This window comes from Typopeltis vanoorti, chromosome 8 (assembly GCF_054136105.1).
Source record: "Typopeltis vanoorti isolate ZY-2024b chromosome 8, IOZ_Tvanoo_1.0, whole genome shotgun sequence".
Classification (NCBI taxonomy): Eukaryota; Metazoa; Arthropoda; class Arachnida; order Uropygi; family Thelyphonidae; genus Typopeltis; species Typopeltis vanoorti.
The window spans coordinates 21,101,208-21,120,145 of NC_143556.1; the positions used below are offsets into that span (position 1 = coordinate 21,101,208).

The window sequence follows — 18,938 nt, forward strand, 5'->3', positions numbered from 1 at the left end:
CAAAGATTCATCGAGGGAGGGCACCTACTCTGCATCTCTCTGTCTCCACTACTCAATCCACCAACTACAGAATACTGTATCATCTACACCAATGCCATCTACTGCCCACTAACACCACTAGTATTTTCACAGATAATCAACAAATATCTATGTCCAAGGTGGGATTTGAACCTACAGCCTTTTGGCTGGAGAGTGGATACGCTAACCAATCGGCCAACCAGGCCAGCAAAAAAAGTATCAAATTCTTCACCATCAAATTTTCAAATTGTTAAAAGAAACATTTTACATAACTTGTTTGCAATAAACAAGACTACTGTGGTGTAAAGACTGTAAATCCATTTCATACTTTTGTTATGTCTCTCAAATCAACGAAGAAATTTATTTTACTCAAAACCGCTACTAATATAAGCTGTTACATGCACTCTTAAATCTGGGAAAAACTATTCAGAACAAAAGTATGAAATAGATTTACAATCTCTACATGACAGTAGTCATGTTTATTGCAAATAAGTTACTGTAAAATGTTTCTTTTAACAATTTGAAAATTTGATGGTGATGAATTTGATACTTTTCAATTAATGACAACTTCTTGAATATTACAAGAATTCTTAGTTACTCCGAGTAACCTTGACAAAGGTAATTAAACTACAGATGTGGGGAGGGGTATTAATGCTGCTTGTAACCATACCTTTATCAGCTGTGACTGATCTTTACCAGCTCAGAATGATAGGTTGTTTCCATGAGGATTAGTAACATGGTTGGAAATCAAAGTGCTAGTGGATGGAAACAACGTATCATTTTGAGCATTCATAAAAGTAACCAGCAGGAAGAGAAAAACTATGCTAAGGGTTATTAAATGAAATTTACTGTACAAAATTAAGTGCATCTGTATGAAACAGGTGACAAAAGCTAAATATGCATAACTGATCTATTTTAAGATTATTAATGAAACAAATCAAAACAAATGTTAAATCACAATTTACATTTGTTTCAATTCTGATATGTTCTTTCTCCCCCCCCCCCCCCCCTCCCATCCACTTTATCTTCTTATCAGCAAAAAATAAGCCCAATAATGATAACCTTCAAAAATAAACTATTAGTAAATAAGAATTTCCTCTATTCCCAATATTTACATTTTGTGATGCATTATTGAAAACAATTCTCAATATTTAAAATAAGCTTTATTTATAATATCTTCTCTAACAAACAGAATAGTTCAATGGTATCAACCAGGTCTAAACAACAAATTAATAAGCAGTTAAGTCTTTAAAAATTCATTAGAAAAATGATTTTTATAGTAATACTAAACACAAAAAAATTGGAAACTGTATTACATTGGTACTGTGACACAGCAAGGGCTAGATGGTATACAGTGCAGGGTTAGAAAACTCTGCTCTTTGAACAATCAACCTAATTTTTGCTCCATTCCCAACTACTTCAGACCTCAAATAAGAATGATTTATAGTTTTAAGAAGATGACAATGCAGAGGATAACTAATTACATTTATATTTCACCCAAGTCAAAGTGACATCATCAAGGAACAATATTTTTATTATTATTACATGACACCTCCAAGGAGTCAAGAAATATGGCTTAAGATACATGTACAGAGGCACCAATAGATAAGTGAGATCAAAGTTAAAAAACATAGCAAAAGCCTAAGATCCACACTACCTAGTGGGCTTGATTGGGTACTCTTGGACACTGGGTTAAGCTAATGGTCTCAGGATCAACACATCCCAGATGTCAGGTAGTTTTATGTATCCAAATTAACAGAGATAAGGATAGTTTTTTCAAGGCAAGGGATACATCAGCAAATTTGGATGCATAAAGCCATCTCACATCTGGGAAATACTCATCTGGAGACAATTACCAATGTTCACCAATTTTATTTATATCCTTCATGTTGTCATTTCCTTCCTAAAAATATCAACAAGAGTAACAATCAATGGTATAAGACAGACTCTGATAATAAAATGATGTTCCATTCATTTAATTTAATAAAACACTTTGGCACATTATGAAATTTTCCAAAAAAATCTTCAAACCAAACAAGTTTTTCAGTTGTTTTGTGAGACGTTGGAATGTGCTGACAGACTGAATTTATTTAAGGTAGGTGCAATTTTCAAACTGATTCATGATCATGAATTGCAAATGTACTTTATGGTCACTGTCAGTCTGTTTTGCAGGAAGGGTGGGATAGACCAGCTTTTGGATCCCAGAAGGGAAGCATGGCTAATCAGTTATCACAGGTTTAGATGATTGTGAATCAGTTTGAAAACTGGCTCTACCTTAAATATTAAATAATGCACTTTTTATGATTATCTGCAGTCATTTCCTTACTTGTTTAAAGATGAATAGAATATTAGACACACATGTGCCACCCTTGCCATAAATGCATATTTAATTTTTTGTATAAAGTGTAATGTACAAGCTATTAAATATGCATTTATGACAAGGTAGGATATATGTGTCTAATATTATTATTACTCACGACACCTCCAAGGACGCTGAAGCCTCATCACAGAAGGACAACTACTGTACAACTCTCTCTCTCTCTCCATCACTACACCAAATCTCCATTCATCTTTAAACAAGTAAGCAAATGACTGCAGATAATCATAAAAATTGCATTCCATAATTGTCTTTGCATTTTCATATAATGACATGACTATCAGAAATAAACCTCGAGTGTTTTGTAAGCACTGTGAACAATTTTGTTTTGCCCAAATCTGTCACTTTGAATCATTTTGTCAATAAAATGGAATTACAGGGTTCCAAATGGAATTAGGAACTGTTTGGAGGTTCTCACCAAATTCATAATTCACTCACTGTACAAATGACTTAACGACAGTGTAATCAAACTTTGAAGATAAAAATCTGAAGTGTAATTAAAATGTAATCTCAGGAAAAGCAGTGAACATTTTACTTGTTTTCAACTTGTTACCTCTGAAAAAGTTTCTCATGACTGACAAACAAACATTAAAAGCAAAGGAAGAAATCTGCTGTCTGTTGAGAAAGTGTGCAGGAGTGTTAAAAATTGTGCCAAGCATTTAATATTTGCACAAAAAAGTCAAGTATCACAAATGTGAGCTGACTTTTTTTTGATGATTTGGCAGTAACTGAATTGAACTTTCTGCCACACAAACACTTTCATAGGCATTGAATCATTGGAATATGTAAAATTATTTCAGGTGTTTCTACGAAGAAAAAAGGTTGAGAATTGCCTTAAGTCACTCTTAATACAGAAGCATCACAACAATTTTTTAACTATCGATCACTGTCGATCTGTTTTGCAGGAAGGGTGGAATAGACCAGTTTTTGGGTCCTAGGAGGGAAGCATGGATAATCAGGTTTAGATGATAATTGCAAAATGGATATCATTCTCAGAGACTGGTCTACTTATATTTCATACCATTACAATCCCAATAAATCTCAGATTAAGACAAAAATTTTTTACTAAAAAAGTATCTTGTTAGTCTCCTGAAATTACTAAAAAAAACCTTTAGCCCTTTAGTTCTCCCTCAAATATATCATTTACCAAAAATCAATAAGTCTAATTATCCTCTGAGATCTATAGTAGACGCTACTAATTCTCCTCTTACAGATTATCCAAACAATAAAAAATCTCTTACCCCCAAACTCACTGGCCATACTCCTTACACAAAACCATTTTAAAACTTCAATTGTAAATAATTCTGATATGTTGGTCAGCTTTGAAATCACTTCATTATTTACCAATATTTCTTTCAAATTAAAAAAAAACAACAACAACTGTTTCTCCTCCTAATATCATAGATTTCATTCTCCTTTATCACCATTCTGGCTACTTCTCTTGGAAGAATAAAATGCACAAATAGAGGGTACTGCTATGGGTTCCTCCCTCTCATCTCATCTTTACTGATTTTTCATAAAATCTTTTTTAAAAGCATGCTCTTGACTAGCCAATTTTAAGCTTTCTATCTAGTCAAGATAAAGACGATGTGTTCTCCATTTGACATGAAGGCCCAGACATACTACTCCTTTCTCTGTCACTTCAATAATCAATACCCAAGAATTTATTTTACTATGGAAAAGGAAACAATAGGCTAGTCTTTCCAGAAACCTTGGTAACAAGCCTCTTCTGGTGGTAACCTTCCAGAATACACAGAAAACTTACTCACACTTCTTATTATTATCATCATCATCATCTGACCCCCCCCCCCCCCATGATGTCAGAGACTCATTGTGGGAGATACACACCATTGCACACAATGCTCCTCCAACTGTGGCTCAAACTGATCCAATGTGTCTACATTATTATTATTATTATTATTATTTGACACCTCCAGGGAGTCCAAGAACTCATCGAGGGAGGGCACTTGCTCTACAACTCCACCATTCAATCACCAACTGACTGCAACTACACCAATGCCATCTATCACCGACCACCACTGCTATTTCCACAGACAATCACAAACATCTATGTCCACGGTGGGATTCGAACCCAGAGCCTTTTGGCTGGAGAGCGGATATGTTAACCACTTGGCTAACCAGGCCGGCTTACACATTCACAACATACTCAGGTAATTCATTCCACTCTCCATGCAAAGAACCTGCTCCTCACTCTTCTGCTGACATCCTCCTCAAACAGTTTCCAGAGATGGCCTCTTGTTCTACTCCCCTCTCCCATTCTATGAAAAATCTTTTCCATGTCAACCTGATAACCAGACTAGCTTATATGTCTCAAATCAAATGCCCCCCACCCACTTCCTATTTATGAAACTTTGCAACTTACATTCTCTCAATTTGTTCTCATACTCCACATTCCAAAGGCCACTGACCACCTTTGTGACTCTTCTCCAGACCCTTTCCAACATATACCCTCATCACCAGGAAAACCTGGCAACCAAATCCATATGTGGCCTGATCAAGGCCTTATACAATTGCATCATAACCTCTCTCATTCTCATGTTAGGTCCTTGTCCAAATCTCAAAACCTTACACTTTGCGACATTGAAATGATAGTTACACCTACCTGTCCATTCATGCAATCTATTCAAGTCCTCCTGTAAGGCCATAACACCTGCTTGCATCATCTACATATCACTAGTTAAATCCATCACATATCACAAATGTCATTAGCATACAAACTGAACAACGATGGTCCCAAAACTGACCCTTGCAGTACATCACTTTTACCATACCAACAGTATGGCATTAAAGCTAACCAACTGAGCCAACAGTCTGTTCCATTGAGCCTGCTCTTAGAGATGACTCATTCATATATATATATATATATATATATATATATCACACCCTCCTATCTGATGGCTTTAAGAATCAACAAAATACTCAATCTCCCCCCACAATCCTCAGGAAGATTATAATAATGCCATCACCTTTCTTTTATGTCTGGAACACATCTGAAAAAATTGCTATAATTAAAAAAAAACCCTCCGCACCACCTTCAAGCCTCACTTGAAACTGGCTACTTTTGTCTGTTCACTTGAAGACAAATTCCTTTCTTTCTTAGTTCCTGGTATGTATAAAGTTCCTTGTTCCTACAAGTTAGCTTACTACTTACAGACTGGAAGTTCAGCCCACAACCTGTATGGAAAAGCATTAAAAACATATCCACAATCAAGACTATGGTCAGTCAGATCCAACAGACCATGCTTTAGATACCTATACATAGAATCAAATGAGAAAAAACATTGCCATGCTACATTGAAGCAAGTCTAGAAATGAAAGCCTTTTTAGAATCTGCAGCCACCTTTAAAAACCAGCCCAGTCTAAATGAATATAGATGCATCAAACTTCCAAAAACATTAATGAGTTAATAGGAAACATTAATTCTCAGAGATCCTATATTATAACTGAGGTCACCTGCTGGCACCCAGAGGGAAAGTTTCACTTAGTTTTGTGTTGTCTTGGTGTATTACAATTTATTCCATGCTCCCTGAGGATGTCTCTGTGACAAGTAAAATACTGAAAGAATTAAACATTGTTTTTAGTCCCTTTGCCATTGTTGTTTTCACCGCATTAATCCTCTAAGAACAAGAACAATGCAAAAATCAAATAATCAAATGCAAAAGTTACATGTTAAGGTTAAGTGTGATAACTAGTCAAATGATGAAAGTAAATGTCGAAGATGAAATGAAATCAAAAACCAGCAACATCTTCATTTCATAGTAACTTGGTTCAGTTCTTTCTCGGTTAACAAGTTTCATTCAATCTGTGGACTTGGATAGTCAAATGAATTGTATTTTCCAGCATGAGATTACCACCTTGCTTAAATGAAGACTTGAAATCACTAACAGCAGCATCATGCTTGGTCTCCAGAACAGTTTCTGGATTATCTAACCCATGTTATGAATTTTATAGATATCCAATCTTTCATGGATAGTTATCATTAAAAAAAAAAAAAAACACTATTACACAAAGTTACTTTTTAATTGAATATTTGAGGTTTAATAAAGTAAACAATGCATACAAATTATTTTACCATTTACCAATGAGACAAAAAGTGGTATTTAATGGAATAATGGGAAACCTAATGTCTATAGGAGAAAATTTTTAAGGAGCGAATATTTCAAAAATGTTGTACACTTCCAAAAGTAATATCATTCAAATATATAAATCTGAGTTTAAGTATACAGTACTTCTATTCTGGTTTATTTTTGTTCTCATTTGACAATACAATGGTACATATTTTTAAACCTTAAGCTTTATATTATTCAGTTTGGAAGAATTGCTGACAGGAAGCTAGTAATGTAAAATGTGTATAGTACTATCATAGTTTTAAATAACACATAGCATAAAGAGACTATATGAAGACACAAAAAGTTTATTGCTAATCTAAATAACCAGATATTTCATTCTGAAAACAAAAGATCATCTTCAGCATAAGAGACAATTTAAAAAAAGGTAGAATACCAGATTTCACAAGCTAGCTGCATGCTAGAGCAGTACCAGTATAGAAGATATGAAATTGATAGGAAAAAAAAGTATCATTTACAGATCACAGTATAGAGTTCTGAAATATATTTCATGTTGCTCCGATATTATATATTAAGATCACCACCTAACCATATTCACTTAATTGCATGACAAACTGATAGCTAGTTTTCACACTATCCACAAACTAACAATTTCAGAGAAATCATTAGGTAGTGGATAGCTTGACACATAACTGTAATTTTTAAGTCAGTCTTTTATCATTTTTATTTATTTGTGTCCTCAATCTTGCCATTTCATTTTGTGCACTGGTTCTTTATTTTTATATTTCAAATTTAATACTATTTTTTCAGCACCATTACCAATGTCTAAAAGTCTATACTCCTAATATTATTATTAACACCATGCCTCCATGGAGTCAAAAGATGAAAATATTCATGACTACTTTGTTTTTAAAAAATTTTAGTTATTAATCTGTCCAAAACATAGCCTACTGTTCATATATAAAAAAGTTAATATATTAATCATATAAAACAATGTGTAACAAAAAATGTAATTTATATTATATTATTATTATGTAACACCTCTAGGGGATCCAAAGACTCATTGAGGGAGGGCATCTACTCTACAACTCTGTCTCCACCAACCTTCATCATCTACACCAATGCCATCTATTGCCCACCACCACCACCAGTGGTATTTTCACAGACAATCACAAATATCCGTGCCCACAGCGCGATTCAAACCTGCAGCCTTTTGGCTGGAGAGTGGATATGGTAGCCACTCAGCCAACCAGGCCAGCAAAAAATAATTCACAATTCAATAAGCTAAGGGTTCTCCTTGCTGTACCAATTTCTAAATGTGCTGCATCTGTTTGTAACTGTTAATAAAGGTGCCATTCTCTGATATATTGAACAGAATGCTCTAATGAGAACTTACAAGAACATCAGTTCTGCATACTACAAAAGAGTCTGGTCAGCTTGATCAAATCATAGAATCTCCTGGTTGAGGACGTGCCTCTTACACAGATGCTATTTTAATTTGAGTGCTTATTCACAGAATGCTGAAGTGCATCTACATTGCCAACTTGAACCATAATGATGGTTCCTACCAAAATTTGGTAGTCTTATCCTTATTATTTTTTTTTTTTATGCATTGATTTAAATTTTATTATTTTCATTATATTTTTGTTTTGGAAATGTAAATTACAATGAAGATCTGAAAGTTTAAGATTGAAATATCTAGTTATTTAGGTTAATAAACTTTCTGTCTATATAGTTTACTATCACAATGTCTCATACATCCCTTGCAGGGCATAAAATAATTATGAAATTATTGAAATATGTGCACTTTACACTTATATTCTTCAATTATACGATGGAAATAATTTCAAACTGCTTCAATTCTAGCACTAAAATTGTGTTTCATTAATATATTAAATTCAATAGTAAACTTTTTATAAATATATGTACAAAAGTTTCACTTTTGAGATACAGTCAAAAGAACTTTCTGGGCAAAAAAGACACACACGCACGCAGTGTGTATATATATATATATATATATATTTTTTTTTTATTATTTTAAAAAATAAGTTGTAAGATTAAAAGGAACAATATAACTGAAGAACAAAAAAAAAAAAGTTAATACATGAACAAGCCTTGTATATGGTAATTTGATATATGCTGTATTAGACAATTCAACAACCTATTGTCATCTATGACATACTCTCAGAGATCCAAGTTACCACAAAAACTAATGGCATTTTTCAATTAGAATTAATAAAAAGATCATATCAGGACAAGTCAATAAGGTAGTAGGTAAAGTAAAAAAAAATTAAACTATTCATTAATAAACAAATATAAAATCCTATATGATAATGCAAGGATTCAGTGCTGGAAATAAATATTTTTCTGCACCTAGCAGTTTTATTCTATATTATACAAAGATTACTTTAGGAATGTGAAATGTCTGAGGCCAACGCACAAACTAATCGATACCATGTTCCCAATTTTATAATTATCATTAACTAATTATATCCTCAAAATAATTACCTAAGTTAATTATTTTGACAAGATGTCAATTCTTCAAAAACAAACATAATATTTGAGATTTATGTTTAATAAACATGTTCTGTATGTAATAAAATATTGTCCAATTATACAAACTCAAAAGATTACTAATAAAATTACCATTACTACAAAATTATACGATGGAAATAATTTCAAACTGCTTCAATTGTAGTACTGAAATTGCGTTTCATTAATATATTAAATCCAATAGTAAACCTTTTATAAATATATGTACAAAAGTTTCACTTTTGAGATACAGTCAAAAGAACTTTCTGGGCAAAAAAGAAAATATAAAGATAGAAAAATAAAGTAACATAACTCAAAATCTAAGGTAGTAGTGACTGTGATGTATTGCTCTCTGCTGCCAGCTGAATTTCTCTTCGGGCTTGCCGATTTGATTCTAGAAGTTCTTTTAGCCGAGCATGTAAAAAATCTGTTCTACTTTCTATAGCATCAAGACAAGAATTGATCTGATCTAAGGCTGCATTAACAGATTCATATTCTAAAAAAAAGCAAGAAGGGGGAAAAAAAAAGTACATATATGTTACACATATACACATCTTTCGCAAAATTACAGTAACCTATCATTTATTCGACCACACTTGAAAGGGAATTTACTGTTCTCATAATTGATGAGGGTTGGATAAATGGTAGATTACTGTATAAAAATAAAAAAATGATAAAAAATGATGGTTGCATAAAAAAGCGTATTATAATTTTATTTTGCTTTTAATTAAGTCAATATTCAAAATAAAACTAATATCAGCTTATGATTTCTTGTCTTATACTTACATGAAATAATGCATAGAACATAAAATGGTCCAATGAATAATTTCATTGTTATTCAGCACTCATTTTCCTATAAATTTTCTTCTAATTGGTCTGTTATTTATAGAGATTGATTTATTTTAACAGTGTTACAACACCAAACAAAATTAAATTATAAAAAGATGTCTATTAACTGGTTATATTTCAATGAACTTCAAATCAGCATCTTCAGAGCAAACATGTCATAGTTTACATTTGACAATAAGTGAAATAATTCAAATTTTAACAGACAAAAGATCTGAAGTCCTAATTTGGCACTGTAATGTTGTATAAAAGAAGTATTACAGTTGTGTAGTTGATCTTACAATGCCAGGCTCCCAAATTTTGGCAAATACAGCCATACTTGTTAAAGTTAGGAGAATACTAAATAGCCATTGCTGACTAAAAATAATCTGACCTGTAACAATTTCTATATAGCACACTGGTTTCTTCCATCTGATAATATGTGAAGGGGTCTCCAAAAGCATGGTCTGCCGGTCCCAACTTGCCATAATAATGGTAGTGAATGCATTTTTCATGTTCTTCAAGGCAATGTTAATAGATCTTCCTTATGTCTATAGTAGGACTAGTGGGAAAGGGAAAATAGGATGGCTATGTAGTATTTTATCTCTTTTCTGGCAGTTATAGCCATTGGCCAAGAAAGTAGGATGAAGATAGTTAAGTTCTGTGCAAAGAGCTGCATCATTAGAATAAATAGTAACTCTGTGTATAAGTATTTTTAGAATTCCATATTGTTGAGCTGGATGATGACATGATTGTTTATGTAGATATTAATAACATGATGGCAGTACTTATGAGGTTGACCAGTGTGACTCAGCAAGCACCGCAGAAATCAAATGGCATTAATGATATAAGACTTTTCAAAGATAATTCAATGTTGTGAGTGTAATATGTCTGCATGGAAGAATGTAAGAGATATGTTTGTGGGGGGGGGAAGAGAGAGAGAAAATAAACATGAGATGAGAGAAGGTATGGATTTGTAGGAAGTGCAATATATTATTAGGCTACGAGGCAATGATTGTGAACTAGACTGCATAAATGTAAAAGATAGAAGACTGCATAAATGAAAGAAATGGAAATGAAATGAAAGCTAGTGAAAGAATGCAAGAATGTTGAAGCAACAGTTAGTGATAAGGGAGTGAAAGAAAGTATGAATGAGGAAACGGAAGTAAGGTGGCAGAACGAGAGGTAGTGAGACTGCTGGAGTGACAGAGAGTGAAATTATCAGAATGCAAGTTTAATGAAACAGTTATTTAAAATGAAAAATGAAATGAGTAATATGTGGAGTGATGTTAGATGTTTAGTGGAAATTAATGAAAGTGTGCAAGAGAATAGAATGAAAGAAAAAAGAGTAAAAGAGGTAATAAGTGATTCCAGGATAGCAGTATAAGGAGATTCCATAGTTAGAAGATTAGTTAATGAGAGAGTCCATAAAGTCTGCTATCCAGGACAGAGAACGAGTAAGATAATTCAGGCATTGGACATGAGGAAGAAACAAGCAAGACAGTTAGCGGTTGTGGGGAAAAATGATCTTAGTGGACATAATGAGCATGTTAGGGCGAATATCACATTTTATTGAGAAGGAGGAAAGATAACAGCATAGTGAGAAAGGTTGTCAGTGTCTTGCCAAGGTATGACAATAGTGAGTTGCTTCGGAGAGTCAAAATTATGAATGGTATGCTAGTGGAGCTGTGCGAGGAGAAGGGAGTACAGTTTGTGGATGTATGGCATGTGATTGAAGAAAGAATGGTTTTATACAAGCAGTACAGGTTGCATTTGAATAGCTTTGGAGTGAGTGAGTGCACTGGAGAAAGTGACACGTGCAACAGATGAAGTGAAAAATCAGGAGAGTGGTATTGTAAAGACAGAAGTGCTTGGCAATGGAAACAATATTAGTGTGAGAGATAAAGAGAAAACGGGAATGCAAGAGGAACAGGGAAATGGGCGAAGCTTGGATAGGCAGGAAGACAGGTATAGGGAGAATGGATGTTGAAAGTGGCAGTGAATGTGTGTGTGTGTGTATGAAAATGGACTTTGACATGCAGAAATAGAGAAGTTATGATGCCATTATGTAGGACCTTGATCAGGCCTCATGTTTATTATTGTGCATGCACAGATTGGTCAACGTGTTTTCATGGTGACGAGGATATGTTGGAAAGGGTCCAGAGAAGATTCACAAAAGTAGTCAGTGGAATTTTGGTCTTTGGAATTTCAAGTGCGAGAAGAGATTGAGAGAATGTAAGTTGCAAGGTATATAGGAGGAAGGGGAGGGATATTTGAGCCAGTGTAGCTCAGTAGAAGTAGCGTTTGCACTTTATGGCGCTTGACTGCACGAAGAAAGGATTTGGTGGTTCAAATCTAGTCGCTGACTAGAAGAAATTTTTTGTCGAGAGGTGGTTACAGGGTTGACACTGGGGAGTTCCTTCGCTTGGTTGAACAGCGGGAAGGAGTGATGACAACAAGAGGCCATCACTGAAAGTTATGAAAGGAAACTGTGAGCAAGAGGGTGAGGAGTGGTTTCTTTGCATGGACGGTGGTTGAACCATGGAATGCATTGCCTGATGGAGTGGTGAGAGCGAGAATAGTCAATGAGTTCAAGGAGTGGTATGACAGACTTTGAGTTTCTTAGGGGGGAGACCTCCCCTTGATGAGTCTCGATAGACTTTGTGTTTTTTAGGAAGGACCTCCCACGATGAGTCTTTTGACTCCATGGAGGCCTGAATAATAATAATAATCTTCTTATGTGTGTGTGTTGGATTTTTATAACTACATGGCCTTTATAACTTCCTACTCCTAAAACATCACTATAATAATTCCACATCAAATTCCACTTTCTAGCATATCTTGGGGACAGATAAGAAGATCTGTTGACCTTGGAGAATATAAGACTTAAATCATCCTGCAAGCTCTCCACTCTCTTGATTAACTATTACTCTACCTAATACTGCATCAACACAGAACTGAATATTTCCTATATCATTTACATACAAATTTCATATAACTAGTGTCATATCTATCCCAGTTTGTTCTAATTTGCATAACAGAGTTCCATACGATATTCTGCCAAATGCCTTTGCAAAATCCACCAGAATCATCTAATATAAATATAATAGAAAAATATAAATCTAATATAATAGAAAGTTGTAGCCATTTCCTTTATCTAAGTCAACTCTCACTCTATTACAAAAAGTAAATTACTAAGGCATGACTTCACAAAGTCACATTGCCCCTCATAGAGAATCATATTTTTATCCACCCATTATTGAATTCTTTTTGACAAATTTTCCAGACTTTTACCAACACACTCCTGAGATACTGATTGGTCTATAATTTGCTACTGCAATCTTAGACCCCCCCTATGCAAAGGAATTGTTCTGCCCTTTTTCCAATCACTTGGAACTCAACCATAACTTAAACTGACTTAAAATGTCTAGTACTGTCAGTTCCCTTGCACATTCTCACAAAACACAAGCTAATTTCCCATCTAATCCCACAGTTGTATTTACATTGAGATTCTGCAATATCCTACAAACTTTCAAATTCATCCACCTCTGTTCTTACATAAATCTCTATCATATATGTTACAGCATTAACCACACTTTGTCATCATCATCAGCAGCATTCAATGTTATTATTCTATAGTCATTCTTTCTGTCTTACCACATAACTGAAGAACTCTTTGGGATTCTTCCCTTTGACCTGCTCAGCTAGTTTCTTCTCGTAATTTGATTTTACATTCATATTACTGTGCTGGTCACCTTTCTTGCTTAACCATAGCACTGTTCATAAGTTTGCTGGTCACCTTTCTCCTTATACATCTTTCACACCATTTTCTTTTTTGAAGCTCGTGCTTAATGATATTACTCATCCATTAGGTATACAATTTAATATAGTTTCCCTCCAGATGCCACTTAATTATCTCCCATGCACTACTAACAATCTTCCCTTGCAGGGGATGTGACAACCTCAAGTTTCCTCCTAAGCTTGTCATAATCACCTGTCTTGATTCTGCACATATTTCTTCTTGATCGAATATTCCTCATAGGACCTAGTCATGGGATCATTCTGATCTTATGACCAGGTCTAATATTCTCACATCCCTAGTCCCCTTCTCACACCCAATTAAAGGACAACCAGAATTTATAACCCTATGTAGTACATACTCACAATCGAGAACTTATAGAACAATCAAAAAGATTTTAACTATTTAGGCTCAAATTTTAGTGCAGATAGAAAATTAAATATGGAAATAGATAATAAAGAAGGACCACTACTAGTATTTTAGGAAGGTAGCTAAATTAATTTATATGGAAAAAGAAAGAAATCAAAACACTAAACTATATGAAACAGTGTTCACAGAAATTTTAACTCGTGGATCTGCAAGATGAGTTAGAAATAAAACAGTTGATCAAAGACTACTTAGAGTTATAAGAAAATCACAAAATGAAAGTAGGGCATTAATGGAAGAATCATATTAAAAAATATACCAGAAGGGGATTTGACACCATTGGCCTTTTGAGGGCAGAACTAACCAAAGCTAGTATGATCACTTACACAGATGAGAGAGGAAAGGTCAGGTGTTTGATCCGCGATAGCAGGAAAAGTGGCCATGATCTAGTTGGATTGATGCAGTTAGTAATATAGTGACTTTGATTATCATATATATATATATATATATATATATATATATATATTTATGTTAAAGATGGCAAGCTATTTTAAACCTGGTTTTACTCCATTTCCCAAATAAACAGACAAACAAGTCAAGTTTGTGCCTGCACATATTGCAAGTCTAGCTGACCCGCAAAGTAGTGCAAGGCAACTCATGGTAAAGGCAGAATAAGCTCTGATCACTATTCTTAATATTTACCCTTAATGCAAAGCCCATCTCCTTGAGGAGATGTATGATACTATGTATTAAAGGCAAGGGACCACTACCCAGACTGGTTTCGACTTTTATTGAGGTCTGATCAGTGGGAGCCAGGCAGAAATACCAAGATTTTAGTAATACAGAACTTATAAATATTTTACCAGAACAAGTTACCTTAAGGTGTTTTAACCTTATTAAATAAAAATCTCAGGATGAGAGATAGATGTAAAAAGTATTTTACCTTAGGTATAATGAATGTTAAAGATACCAAGTGACTTGCACTACGTGTGGGGTCACCTAGACTTGCAATACTTGCAGGTGCAAACTTAACTTAACTTGTCTGTGTTTGCTTACTTGGGAAATGGAGTAAAACCAGGTTTAAAATAGCTTGGTATCTTTAACATTTATTATGCCCAAGGTAGAAAACTTTCTACATATATCGCTCATCCTGAGATTTTTATATTTAATAAGGTCTAAGCACCTTATGGTAACTTGTTTTAGTAAAATACAAAGCTCTGTATTACTTAAATATTGGTATTCCTAAGAGTGGCTCCCATTGATGAGACCTCAATAAAGGTCGAAACCGGTCTGGGTAGTGGCAACTTGCATTTAATACATAGCATCATACATCTCTTCAAGGCTTTGCATTAAGGGTAAATATTAAGAATAATGATCAGAGCTTATTCTACCTTTTCCATGAGTTGCCTTGACTTGCACTACTTTGCGGGTCAGCTAGACTTGCAATACGTGCAGGTGCAAACTTGACTTGTCTGTTTGCTTACTTGGGAAATGGAGTAAAACCTGGTTTAAAATAGCTTGGTATCTTTAACATATATTATACCCAAGGTAAAAAACTTTCTATATATATGTATTTTTTTTTTCCAGGTGAAGGCTACATGGCAACAAAATAATTTATCAGTATCTTGAACGTTTCATGCCCACAATCTAATAAGACAGTTTAAATTAGTGAACAAATTAATTGTTACCAGGGCTGGTCCGAGAGTATCTGATGCCCCTATACATTGTCTCTCTCTATATATTTTTTCATACTCACACAAGCCCACGTACACCTGCATACAGGGTGTTCGGGATAAATTTGACAGTTTCGTAAGGAAAAAGAAAATCTTCTTTGTATCTATTAAATTTAATGAATTGACAAAAAAACATTACAGGCAGAGTTAATTACAATACTATCAACAAGATTTACTCAAAATAACCACCATTAGCATCGATCACAGCTTCAATTCTGCTTCGGAACCTCGAACAAGCTGATGCTACAGTCTCCCTGGGAAGGGCCGCAAAAACTGTTTTCATTTTATCCATTAACTGGGCTTTTGTATTACTGGAAGTGCGATTGGTGTCTTTTTCAACTGCGCCCCATACAAAATAATCCATGGGGTTAAGGTCTGGGGAGTTTGGAGGCCAAACATTTGGACTGGTGAAGTCGTAGAAATTTTCAGACAACCATTTTTGACTTTTCCCAGAGGTGTGGCAAGGGGCCGAATCCTGCTGCCATACATACGGCCTACCATTGGCTACCCTTGTTATCCAGGGCTTGACTACAGTTAGCAACTCCACGAACAAAGCCCGAATTCCAATGCCAGGGTTCTTCAACACCTGTTCCTGCAGATTTGCGAGGAATTCTGCTGTACGAACGCAATCAGATCGTCTGCTAGGGATCTTTCTTCTTGCTACATCCTCGTAGTCACCATTGCAAGTCTCTAGTTCATGCCTGATTGTTTTTACTGTATTCAGGGAGCATTGGGCAGCAGTCGTAATATCCTTATTTTGATGGCGGGCACGAATCATCATGATACAAGTTATTCTCTTCCATGATTCAGGTGGGTTCCAGCTATCCATCCTTTCTGACATCTTGTATATGAATGAAGAAGGGTCCAAACTTTTAAATGAAGAGAAGTGTGTGTTAATACATGTAACTTACGGAAAAATATAATTAATTATAAATATGTCAAATTTATCCCGAACACCCTGTATATGGATATTTATAAAAATAATATCATTATGAACATTAAAAAAAATTATTAATCAAAACCAATACATTTGTATACATATATGATTACTCCTAATATCTGTATAGGAAGAAAATTATTACATCTTAAATAAGTCTTAGCACCCCTAGGTTAGCCTAATGATAAAACCGGCCTTGATTGTTACTTGTGGGAAGCAGCCATGAACAAAAAATTGTTAACAAAACAAGATTTTCATTTTCACACATCCCACAGAAAATTCAGATAAATAACAATCTGATTTAAACATGGCTGGAAATTTCAAACTTTTTGTCATCTGGTAGCATCATCTAGCAAGAGGGTTGCAGCAGATGAGCAGCTCTTCTCCATTTTTCTCTGTCTGTCACTTCCATCATTCTTAAACCATCCGGTCCACGATGTCATTAAACCCCTCTCTAGTTGGTCTTCCACGTCTTCTCTTCTCCTCAACTATCCCTTGTAATATAGTTCTTGTCAGGTGTCCCAAAAAACCTCTCAGAAGATGTCCTGCAAATCTGGTCTTTCTTTGCATAATATTCTTTAGCAGTGTTCTTTTCATCCCAACTCGTCTTAAAACTTCTGGATTTGATATTCCTTCTGTATAGCTAATCTTTTCCATCTTTCTATAACACCACATTTCCAATGCATTAATTCTTTCCATATCTCTCTTTCTGAGTCCATGACTCACTTCCATAACTTGCAATACTCCAAACTGTTGCTTTAACTATTCCAATTATAACACCTATTTTAGTGTTCTTGTTTATTGAAATTCTCTTCATTTCCATAAATGCCGATTTAGCTTTGCCTATTCTATTTCTAATGTCCAACTCTGAAGTTCCTTTTTCTGAGATCCAGTTACCTAAATATTGAAATCTTTCCACTTCTAAAATCTTTCCTCCACATCTTATTTTTACATTATCTCCTATTTTTCTACCCATTATCATTATCTTGGTCTTTTTTGTGTTAATTCTTAGTCCATACTCTTTACAAGAGTTTTCATTTCTTTGAATAATTTGTTGTAACCCATTTTCACTTTCTGCCATCACCACTACATCATCCGCATATCTTAAGTTATCAAACTTTTCACATAACGTAATTCCTTACTTTTAGAATGTTTTCTGCACTGGTAGCCTTTGCATATATTCGAAAGAAAAAAAAATCAAAATAAGACAGGTGTTTTTTACACAAATTTATTTCCCACGACAGTGGGCACTATTTAACAAATACAGCTAAATGTGATGTATTAGAAAGAATACTGAGCTTATATTTATTAAATAAGCAGCACGGAATTCGCATGAAAACGAAATTCATATAACATTCATATGAAGGTAAAAAAGATTTAAATGGAATAATTATAATTCAACTTCCGTGTCATTTATGATTAAGTTGAAAAGAAAAACCGAAATAACCACCTGCTCTTTCTGAAAGTGTTAAGCCAGCAGTTTCCTCATTATTATCTGAGTGACCATCCGAATTATTTTCACCAGCAGCCATATTTGCTTCCGCGCTGGGAGTATCACTCATTCTGCTAAAACATACCACAGTAAACGCACTAGCGTATTATTCACAAATCTGATTTGATAAAAGATAAACAAGAATAAAAATATAAATTAAAAAAAAAATACATCTAATAAGCGTAAAACAAGCCCAAATCGATTTTTTAAACGTTATTAATCTCAAATTTATTTGTTTGTTTAAAATGAATCTATGGTTAATCTAAAAAAAAAAAAAAAATCAGCTAACGCCTTTTGTATGGTTAATCTATTCATCATTCAAAATTTCGAAAAAAATGGGTGATATTTTTGCGAACTTTTGACTTTCTCTATAGTAAAATATTACAAAGGTACAACAATCCCTAATGTCTATGTATTATTATTATGTGACACCTCCAGGGAGTCCAAAAACTCATCCAGGGAGAGGGTGCCAACAGCATCGACGATTGATCCTCTTCTAACTACTAACCGCGCTCAAACTTCCTTAACTGTTTGTTAAGCCATTAGTAGCAGAGGCTCTACCAATCGACCAACATTTGCTGGTCATATTAGAAATTAAAAAATAAAATAAAATAAGAGAGAGAGAATAAAAGAGAAAAGAAAAGAAAGACGTAAAGAAACAGATCACTGAATACGCAGTTTATTACGACAATTGTAACTTTAGCCAGTGATGCTGAAGACAGTTCATGCAAAAACCCTTCCTGGTGATAATCCCATTAATAACAGGATACT

General features: G+C 34.3%; 1 protein-coding gene across 1 annotated transcript; it reads right to left on the reverse strand.

The window, feature by feature from the left end:
* Positions 1-1,159: 1,159 nt before the first annotated feature.
* On the reverse strand, positions 1,160-18,236 carry LOC150103809 (uncharacterized). The gene is made up of 2 exons (XM_090397150.1): positions 18,126-18,236; positions 1,160-9,511 (listed from the first exon to the last, which is right to left on the reverse strand). The coding sequence occupies exons 1-2, from the start codon at positions 18,205-18,207 to the stop codon at positions 9,336-9,338; spliced, it is 258 nt and encodes an 85-aa protein (XP_090253276.1). The 5' UTR covers positions 18,208-18,236; the 3' UTR covers positions 1,160-9,335.
* Positions 18,237-18,938: the final 702 nt, after the last annotated feature.